General features: G+C 63.0%; 2 protein-coding genes across 3 annotated transcripts; both read left to right on the top strand.

Annotated features, from left to right (window-relative positions):
• Positions 1-218: 218 nt before the first annotated feature.
• ABHD14B (abhydrolase domain containing 14B) lies at positions 219-2,016 on the top strand. Of its 2 annotated transcripts, none has more exons than XM_053953526.1 (4): positions 219-495; positions 727-936; positions 1,116-1,357; positions 1,690-2,016. In XM_053953526.1, exons 2-4 carry the CDS (start codon positions 729-731, stop codon positions 1,870-1,872), a joined length of 633 nt encoding a protein of 210 aa, XP_053809501.1. In that variant the 5' UTR covers positions 219-495; positions 727-728; the 3' UTR covers positions 1,873-2,016. The 2 variants fall into 2 exon arrangements, with proteins under 2 accessions (XP_053809501.1, XP_053809502.1); XM_053953527.1 differs by lacking the exon at positions 219-495 and adding an exon at positions 502-607.
• Positions 2,017-3,300: 1,284 nt separating this feature from the next.
• Positions 3,301-9,288, top strand: PCBP4 (poly(rC) binding protein 4). The gene is made up of 13 exons (XM_053954153.1): positions 3,301-3,371; positions 4,817-4,932; positions 5,246-5,269; positions 5,348-5,380; positions 5,638-5,754; positions 5,841-5,969; positions 6,209-6,337; positions 6,590-6,664; positions 6,834-6,878; positions 7,029-7,104; positions 7,478-7,530; positions 7,944-8,113; positions 8,432-9,288. The coding sequence occupies exons 2-13, from the start codon at positions 4,837-4,839 to the stop codon at positions 8,745-8,747; spliced, it is 1,263 nt and encodes a 420-aa protein (XP_053810128.1). The 5' UTR covers positions 3,301-3,371; positions 4,817-4,836; the 3' UTR covers positions 8,748-9,288.
• Positions 9,289-10,049: the final 761 nt, after the last annotated feature.

Raw genomic sequence — 10,049 nt, 5'->3', positions numbered from 1 at the left:
GCCCTCGGGCCCCGCCTGGCGGCAGCCCGCGACACTACAGCCCCGAAGGACAGAACGGCCGGGGCCCGTAGCGGAGCCCCGGCTCGGGCGATCGGCTAGGACTCGGCCGAGCTCGGCAGAGCTCGGCAGAACTCGGCTATGTTCGTCAAGGGCTCGGCGGCTCTCGCCACAGCTCGGGCAGGGCTCGGGTTGCGCTCGGTACTGCACGGCAGAGCTCGCGTTCTGCTCTACAGCGCTCGGCCTGGCTCGTTAGAGTTCGGGTAGGGCTCGGTTTCGCTCGGCAACACTCGGCTTTGCTCGGGAAAGCTCGGCTTCGCCTGGCGGGGCAGGGCCCCGGCGGTTCCCGGGGCCGCCCCGGACCTTGCGCTCCATGGCGCGGTGCCGCCGCTCTCTCGCCCGTCCCCCCGGTCTTTGGACCCGGGGCGCGGCACCCCCAGTCCCGTGGTGCGGCGGGGAGGAGACAGGTGGCGGCCGGCCCCGTGTGCGGAGCAGCAGGTAAGGGCTGCCGGCCCAGCGATGGACGGGGAAACTGAGGCAGGGGCGGGCCCGTGAGGCCGCCTGGCACATCAGTGACCCCGGTGGTGCCACCTCAGTGAAGATGATGCCGGTGCGATCCCTCAAAGCCCTGTTGCCTTCCTGCCACCACCGGGCCTCGACAGCGGCAGAAGGCCCGTCAGCCCTCCCCTTCCCACCTCTCGCCCCACTTAACAACCCCCCGGCCCCCAGGCATGGCCACCCCGCGGATCACCGAGAGCACCGTCGCGGTGCAAGGACAGACCCTCTTCTACCGCCAAGCTGACCCGGCCGAGGCAGTGCCAAAGCTGACCGTGCTGCTGCTGCACGGCATCCGCTTCTCCTCCGAAACCTGGCTGCAGGTGGGGACGCTCGCCACGCTGGCCGAGAACGGCTACCGAGCTGTGGCCATCGACCTGCCGGGTAAGGTGTGGTGAGCACGGCCCTGGAGTCAGGCAGGGTGGCCACCGGTTTGTGGTGCCAGGATGGCAACCCCGGTGTCGTGCTGTGCTGGGCTGGGCTGGGCTGGGCTGTCCTGGCTTCTCCCCGTCACTGAGGCGGTGTGGAGCCCGACAGGGCCACTTGTGTCTCGCACGATTCAGGGCTGGGCCGCTCGAAGGATGCTGTGGCCCCAGCACCCGTGGGCCAGCCAGCGCCAGCGGCGTTCCTGAAGGCAGTTTCAGAGGCTCTGCACCTGGGTCCAGCTGTGGTGATCAGCCCGTCGCTCAGTGGCATGTACTCGCTGCCCTTCCTCTTAGAGCACAGCCAGCTGTTCAAGGCCTATGTACCTGTGGCACCCATCTGCACTGAGAAATTCACGGCGGAGCAGTATGCCCAGATCAAAGTACGGCCTGGAAGGGCACTTGGGAGGTCAGGGAACTGGGAGGAGATGGTGCAGAGGGGACGCTGGCACCAGGGTTGAGCAGGGGAAAGGCCAAACAGGCCAGAAACACTGTTGCCACTGAAAGAGGAGAACCTGATGATGAAGGGATGTAAATGTGGGGTAGTGGGGGGTAAAGAAGAGACAACTGGAGACCCAGGAGTCTGATCTTCAGTTTTCCTTTCTCATACTGGGTGGGAGAGAAGGGCAAGTGACTCCCCTCCAGGGTGTCCCTGGCAAGAAGGAGCAAGTGCCTGGGTGACACTTGCAGGCTCAGGATGCTTTCCCCTCTACAGACCCCCACGCTGATCGTGTACGGGGACCAGGATGCAGAGCTGGGGCAGACCAGCCTGAACAACCTGCAGCACCTCCCTGAGCACCAGGTGCTGATGCTGCAGGGTGCAGGACACGCCTGCTACCTGGACAAGCCCAATGAGTGGCACCATGGACTCCTGGCCTTCCTGCAGCAGCTGAAGTGAGCAGGAAGGAACCACAGGGCAGGGGGATGTGGCCAGCCCACCCACCCCTCTGCCTGCACATGCACCCTTGTGCCAACCCAGGTGCTCAGCTGGCACTCACACTGCACCCACCTCTCTTGAGACCAAATAAAACCCTAAGCTCTGCCACTGCTTTCCTGCCACCTTCATCCTGCTTCTTTTCCACCTTTCCCACCTCCTTCCCCCATCCCTACCTCCATGGCTGCTGTCCCACACAGGTTTGGGGGCTGACAGCAGGGAAGATGCAGCCACTGAGGGATGGTACATTTGGGGATTGTGGATGGGTGAGTGCCAGCCTCGCTGGAGCCCACCCATCACTCCTGATGGGACCCCCACGAACCTCAGAGGGTGCCCAGGGAGCCCTGGGGCTGTGTTCAGGGACAGGTAGGTCCTCCAAGGTAGTGACATCCGTGTCCCCAGCCGGCCAGCCTGCTCTTCATCCTCCTCTTCCTCCTCCTACCCCTCCTGGCATGCACCCAAGTTCAGGGTAATCCACAGGGGCTTAAAAGGGAGCTGCCAGCCCTGGGAGGCTCCTGCCCACCGGCAGCATCCGCCCAGCACCCTGGAGAGGTGGGGGGTGATTTACCCAAGGAGTGGCTGCCATGAACAGAGGAGGGGGTGGGCAGGGAGGCCTGACAGACAGGGGACAAGACCCCTGCCTGCCACCTGCCTCCTCTGCCTTTGGTGCTGCTGCACCGGGCACTCGGGGGCACAGATGGAGCTGGCAGCAGGGTTCCCCCCCAGTGCCCCCCCCTTCCCCAAGCTTGCCTGGGCTTTAGCTGCTTACGCCAGGGCCCAGGAGGATTTAGTGGGGGAGGTAATGGGGGGAGGGGGCACTTTTCTGTGGGTGCAGGATGCCCGTGTGGGGGACACAAGGCAGTGCCAAGGGTGCAGGAGCTGGTCTCTGTCCTGGCGGTCTGGCAGGATCCCTGTCTGGAGCATCCCTGACCCCCCCAGATGGGTCAGGTCCCCTGTTGCTGTCCTGACCCCCCATATAGGGGTGCCTCCTGCCCCTCCAGGCACCACGTCACAGCAGCAGCCCGGGGTGCCAGCGGGCCTTGGGGTGCCAGCTGCCCCATCCCTGCCCGCTCCGGTGTCCTTGAGCCCTCGAACCCTGCCAGCTGATCGGCTTCCAGGAAAAAAAAACACGCAATTACAAAGAGGGGCGATGTGTGAGCCAAAGGGAGGGGGGCCGGGGGGGCCAGGAATGTCCCCAGCGGTGGCAGATGGCCTTACCCAGGGTGCATTGTTCCTTTTAGTGTCTCTTATCCGCTGTAATAGGATCCCGGAGGGAGGGATGTGGGAGAGGGGAAGAGCGAGGGGGGCCCCGGCGTGGACCGGGGTGGGGGCCGGGGCTGCCAGCTTGGCCCTGGCCTGTCAAGCGGCTCATTGTTCCTGCCCCGGGTGTCACTGGGCGCCGCCGGGGACAATGTGGCACTGAGAGGGGCGGCCGGCGGTGGAGGGACGAGGCGCACGGAAAGGTACCCGCCAGGCTCCACTCCCGCGGGGACCAGGGGGCTTGGGGCAGCCGGGAGGGCGAGAAGAGAGAGGTTTCCCCAGGGACGGGGTGGGGTCTTCCTCCTGTCGTCCCCCCTCCCTTTGTCACCCGAAGGTGCCCCGAAGGACGGGCGGTGCCCAGCTTGGTGGCTGTCCCAATGCCAGCCATGGCAGGTGGCCCGTGCCCATCACCGGGACCATTGGCGTCCCTGCCAGCCTGCCTCACCTGGGGGAGAGCCCCCCCTGCCCGCAGACCCCCCAGGCGTTGTCTGTGGCAGCGGGGGGACACCAGTGGCCCTGCAGCGTTCCCCCGTCCCATCGCCAGCCTCATCCTTCTTCCGCCGGCGGGGTCTTTGTCCCTGGCGGATTCCTGCTGCCATTCATCCCCAGGGGGACTGGGGACCCTGGCCGGCTGCGCGTCCCTGCCGGCACCCCACACATCTCCGGGTGCCGCGGGCAGGCTGCATCCCTCCCCCTCCGCCCCACTTCAGGCTCCCCAGCACCAGGAACGGGAATATTCCCCCTCTCCAGTCTCTCCACCTTTCTCCAGCCCGCGGTAACAGGGGGATGGAGACGGGGCGTTCAAACCGCGCCGGGGGTGCGAGGCATAGCACTTAGAGCAGCGCCCCTGCCCCCCCTCGTTACCCTGATGCAGGAGATGTGCTGTAGCGGTGACGAGTCCTGCCAGCACCTAAAATAGCCGCCCCCCCCCCCGCCATGCCCGCGGCCGCGGCCCCAGCCTCAACACGGGTGCTTTGTTTCAAAGCCGCTTGGCATCGCCCAGCTCGCCGGGAGCCAGCGGTGCCGCAGCCGCCCACCCGGGCCTGGACACACAGTAATTGTCCTCCTCCCAGGGGCCCTGGCCGCCCACGGCCACCCGGGCACAGGGTCCGGGGGGGCCCTGGGGTGCTCCAGGAGGGGACATGGTGCAGCGGCGTCAGTCAGCAGGCATCATGCTGTGGTTCGGTTGGGGTGGTCCCTGTCAGGAAACTTGCCTCAGTGTCCCCTGGAGCTTTGTGCATGGGCACGGGGAAGGGAGGAGAAGAAAGAAGGTGGCTTGCATAGCCTGTGAGACCAGCCAGGCCACCTCTGTTCTCCCCACTCCAGCAAGCGTCTGCAAACAGAACCCTATCCCACAGCCACGCTCCACACGCCTTGCCTCCTCCCCCTGTATCCATCCAGCTCCTGACTTTGTGCGAGCCAGCCTGGAGGCAGCTCAGACAGGCACATAGCAGCGGGTCCCTTTTGGGGGTGCAGGGTGCCCGTGGGATGCCACGGGGCCACGTGACCCTCGCCTGCCAGAGGAGGGCACAGTGCTGCCTCTGCCTCAGTTTGCCCATTTCCCAGCCGTAGAATATTCAAGCCGCAGATCTGGGGTGGGGGGTTAGCTGGGGCATCCCCCCTTTCTGAAGACCACCATGTCCCACAGGCTCATCTCGCCCTCCCGCCATGGCGTCGCCGGATGGAGCCAGCGGCGTGGGCGGCAGTCCTGAGGAGACAGAGCTCAGCATCACCCTGACCCTCCGCATGCTCATGCATGGCAAGGTAATGGCAGGGGGCTCAGTGCCACTGAGGGGTCAGCGATGCCTGGGGTGAGGGGCCATGCTGGAGTTCCAGCTCCTCACAGTGCCCTGTTTTCTTCCCATGCTCACAGTCTCCCCTAGGAATAGCATTCCCAGAAGGATTTCTTTTCCCATCCTAAGCCAGGGAGGGGCACATCCCCATTCCCCAGTGTCACTAGTTAAGTCACCCAGTGTCCCTGGAGCAGAGTCTGCCTGTTGCCAGGCTGTGGGCAGAGGAGGGATGTGGCAGGCAGGGAGCCACCTCCTGACAGTGCCACTCTTCTCTGCCTTTTCAGGAGATTGGCAGCATCATCGGCAAGGTAAGATTTGGGGTCCTGTGTGTTGCCAGCACTTGGCTCCCCTGGACCTGACCACCCACCCTATTCCTTTACCTGCAGAAAGGAGAGACCGTTAAGAGGATACGAGAGCAGGTAAGGGCATGCTGGTGGGCTGCCAGGTCTTGCTGCCCGTCCTGCCTGTACCTGGCGGCTCCCATGTGTCTACCCCCTAAATCCCAGGTGGAACCAGGGAAAACAAAGCAGCACCCCAGGAAAGGCTGCCTGGGGCAGGTGGGAAGGGCAAGGCTCAGTCTCGAAGGCATTGGTCTCCCCCTGTGAGACTATCCCTGGGGGAAGTCATGAAGCACAGGGCTTGTGACATCCCTAACGGGGTGTGACACTGTCCCCAGAGCACTGCACGCATCACTATCTCGGAAGGGTCCTGCCCCGAGCGCATCACCACGATCACCGGCTCCACCGACGCTGTCTTCCGCGCTGTCTCCATGATCGCCTTCAAGCTGGAGGAGGTAGGCAGCCATCCTAAATCCCTGCCAGGTGCCCCCACACCTGTGGGATCCTGGGGGTCTGATGCTGCATCCCACATCCCTCACAGGACCTGGGAGCAGGGGGCGATGGGGTGTCAGCAGGCAGAGCACCGGTGACCCTGCGCCTTGTCATCCCCGCCAGCCAATGCGGTTCCCTCATCGGCAAGGCTGGAGCTAAGATCCGGGAGATCCGGGAGGTGAGGCTGAGGGTAGCCTGGATGTGGGATCCCCCTTTCCCCCTGGGGGCAGATAGCCCTGGCTGTGGGGGCTGACACAGTCCCGCAGGGGCTGGGGGAGGTGATGCAGGAGAGGGAGCATCACCCTGCAGGTCCTGCAATGGTCCCTGGGGGCTCAGGACGGGGACAGGGGAGCTGTGAAGTGCTGAGCCCTGGCAGGGAGTGGTTGGGGAATGCCAACATCTCTCTGCTTCCTGCAGAGCACAGGGGCACAGGTGCAGGTGGCTGGTGACTTGCTGCCCAACTCCACTGAACGGGCTGTCACGGTCTCGGGGGTGCCAGACACCATCATCCAGTGCGTGAGGCAGATCTGCGCTGTCATCCTGGAGGTACCTGCCAAGCCCCATGCCCAGCCCAGGGGGCATCTGCTACCCACCTCCCCCTCCCCAAGGCTTCCCATGCCCATCTGGACTCAAACACCAGGGTTCCCCTGTGTGCAAACCCATAGGAGCACCCTGCCTTCGTAGTGCTGGGGGCTGTGCCCAGCTTGCTGGGGGCATAAGGGGGCAGAAGGTCCTTGGGGCTACAGGGGCATTCAGCTTCATCTCTCATCTCCTCCACCTCCTTCCTTCTGTCTCCAGTCGCCTCCGAAGGGGGCCACCATACCCTACCACCCTGGTCTCTCCCTGGGCACCATCCTGCTCTCTGCCAATCAGGTAAGAGGCCACAGCATCTCCGGGGACATGAGGTGGCCAGGAGGGAAGCCTCTACCAGCAAGGGGCAAGTCTGGTGGTCTCAGGATAGTCTCTCTGCCCCAGGGGGGAGTGACCTGAGACAATGGTCCCCACCTGGCTCCCCACCAATGCCCCTTTTTTCTCTCCCCAGGGCTTCTCCATGCAGGGCCAGTACAGCGGGGTCTCTCCTGCAGAGGTGAGTCTGTCTGTGGCAATGGGGTCTGTGCCCACCAGGATGGCTGCTGGTGGGAATGCCTGTCTTGGGAGGCACTGGGGCACTGGGGCACAGCTGACCTCTGCCATCACCCCTAACACCACCTTCCTCCTCTTCGCACTGTCCGGGCAGGTGACGAAGCTGCAGCAGCTGTCAGGGCATGCACTTCCCTTCGCCCCCCTGGGCCATGCACCCACCATGGTGCCAGGTGAGCATCTCCCATGCTCCCCCAAGGCTGGGTGTGCCCCTCCTGATCCACACTGACACCTGGCCCTGATGAAGGGGTTTCCCTCCTCTGCACCCTTTCCAGTCCCAGCCCTCCCAGCATGTCTACCTGCCCCTCCAGCACAATCTTGTCATTGTTTTCCTGGGGTCACTGCACCCACCAGTGCTCCCCAACCCTGCAGTGGGAGAACACCAGCACCAAATTATGACTTGTATCTATGTCCTGCCCTCCCTTCCTCTCCCCAGCAATCCTTCAGGTTTGTCCCCAGGGCCACTCACCATCCCAGTATGGGGCTGGGGTAGGGGCTACTGGAGAGCTGCCCCTTCATTGCTGACATCCCTGTCTCTCTCTCCAGGTCTGGATGCCAGCTCCCAGAGCAGCTCCCAGGAGTTCCTGGTGCCCAATGACGTATGTATTGGTCTGGGAATGACGAGGGGGACCACAGCTTGTCCCCACCCATGTGTACCATCCCAGAGGCACTTTGCAGAGGCCAACGCCCACTGACCCACACAGTGGAGGCTCTGCCAGAGCTTAGGAGAAGGAGGGAGTAGCTGGGGCAGAAGAAGGGGGAAACTGAAACACAGGATGGGGGGAAGAGTTTGCCAAGGAAAGGCCTTGGCATGTGGCACAATGCCAGCAAGATGGTCTTGAGTGAGACCGAAAAGCAGGGTCTGCCCAAGGAAAGCAGTGTCCTGCCCTCCCAGTTCCTTCCACAGTTTCACCTCCGAGGTGTAGGTGGTGTGCAGGTGAGCCCCTTGGAGCTCCCTGCTTGGCAAGGCTGCCCTGGCTGCTCCTGGCTCAGCCCATCCCTGCCCTTTCAGCTCATCGGCTGCATCATCGGCCGGCACGGCAGCAAGATCAGCGAGATCAGGCAGATGTCGGGTGCCCACATCAAGATTGGCAACCAGACTGAGGGCTCCAGTGAGCGGCACGTGACCATCACAGGGACCCCTGTCAGCATCACCCTGGCTCAGTACCTCATCACAGCCTGGTAGGTGTCAGCCTGGGGAGGACATATGCTGGTGGCTTTTCACCAGCACCCCAAAGCAGCTTTTGGAGGATCCACAGCATCCTCAGGTAGAATGAGCTGGGTGGTGCTTTGAGATCCTGAGCTGGTAGGTGTAGGACCCAAGACCCACCAGATTTGAGGCCCAGTTTTTTAATCCTGCTCAGTGGGATATGCAGGATATGCCATGGATACATGTGCCAGAAGGAATGGGGCGCGCAGTTCCTGCACCCTAAGCTTGTGGTGGGAGAACCACTCTGTCACCATGGTATTCACCATCATCCTTCTCTCTTGCTTCCCCAGCTTAGAGACTGCTAAATCTACCTCCCAGGTGCCACCAGGCCCTGGCTCCATGGACCTCGGCATGGGCTTCTCCCAGCCCCTCGCCCCAGGCTCCGGTGCGGCACTTCCCGCCGTTGCCCCAGCCCCCCCGGCCCTGCTGGGCACCCCCTACGCCATCTCCCTCTCCAACTTCATCGGCCTGAAGCCGGTGTCCTTCCTGGCACTGTCCCCATCCTCCGTGGCAGGGCCCAATGGTGGCACCACCACCTACACGACCAAGATCTCGGCGGCCAACGGCACCAAGAAAGCTGACCGGCAGAAGTTCTCGCCCTACTGAACCCCGCTGCTGGGTGGGCCAGGGGGTCCAGGGTGCAACTCAGTAGCAGGGACACTTTCCCGCTGCCCACCCTGACCTCAGCCTCTGCCAGGTGCCCCATGTCCCCCACCCCAGGGAAGGGAAGGGTCTCCCTGGTGGTGATGCCTGCTGGAGGAAGGGGCTGTTTTGTTGCCTGCTGCCCATCCCAGCAGCGCTGTGCCCCCCTCCCTGATTTTCTGCACAGAGACCATGTGTCCTAGTATTGGGTGGGGAGGCTGTCCCTGCTGGCCTAGGGTCCCTTCTCCAGTGCCCTGTGCTGGTGTGGGACCCCTACTTCCTGCTCCTCACCCTGCCTCCCTTGCCATCCTGCTCATGCCCACACTCCATCTGGCACCCAAAAGCCAGGTCCCACTGGATGAGGACTGCCTGGCCTCTCCAGGAGTCCCCCTTCCACTGGCTCTGTTGGGGGGCCCTCCCTGGGCCACCCTGGGGCGATCGCCTCCCAGCAACCCCATTCAAGAGCCAGTCCCTGCTGGCTTGGAAATGCTGTATATATATGAGTCTATATTTTTTCCTCCTTTGTAACTTATCAATGGTTTAATAAAAAGATAAAATTTACAAGAAAATAACAACAATAATAATAATGATATTCCCCACCCTGGGTGGAGACTTCCCCCAGAGCAGGGGTGGCCCCAGCTCCTGGGTACTTGGGTGGTGGCTGGAAGGGCATCCCTGTGTCTAGGGGAGGATGCTGGCCTTCAGCCCCATCTCTCTGAGGGTCTTCCTGGAGCCCCTCCCTCCCAGGGCAGTAAGAGAGGCCATAAGGCAGTTTTCCCTCAGACCTGCAGTTACTACTGGAGTAGGACATCTCCAACCCACCATGCCAACACCATCCCTGGGACCTTTGTGGGAGGACAGAGGGTGATATTCCCCAAAAGGGTCCAGTCCCCTTTCAAGCAGTGGGGACCCTATGAGAGCGTCCCCAAGCCCTTCAAAAGCAATGAGACTGAAGAGGAACAGCAGGTCCTGATCCCTTCTGGCTGCTGCTGCTCTGGGGCAGCCCACACAGCCACCCCCCAGCACCCTGTGTCACCATGTCCAACCCAGCGTGCCCTTGGCTAGCAGCCCAAGTCAGCTGGCACCTGGCACTGCTGACTGGGCTTCAAACTGGGCAGCTGTGTCCATAAACAGCCTGGCATGAACCCCCAGACAGCCAGTTCCCCCTCAGAGGCGTGATCACTGCCAGCTGAGAGGGACAGAGGGCATGGTCAGGCGTGGCCACGGCATTGTGTGCTGCCATGCCAGCAGGACAAACAGTGACAC

Source organism: Vidua chalybeata, chromosome 12, assembly GCF_026979565.1.
Source record: "Vidua chalybeata isolate OUT-0048 chromosome 12, bVidCha1 merged haplotype, whole genome shotgun sequence".
In the NCBI taxonomy this organism is placed as follows: Eukaryota; Metazoa; Chordata; class Aves; order Passeriformes; family Viduidae; genus Vidua; species Vidua chalybeata.
The sequence above is the reverse complement of the archived record's forward strand: the minus strand, read 5'-3'. Positions and strand labels throughout refer to the sequence as shown.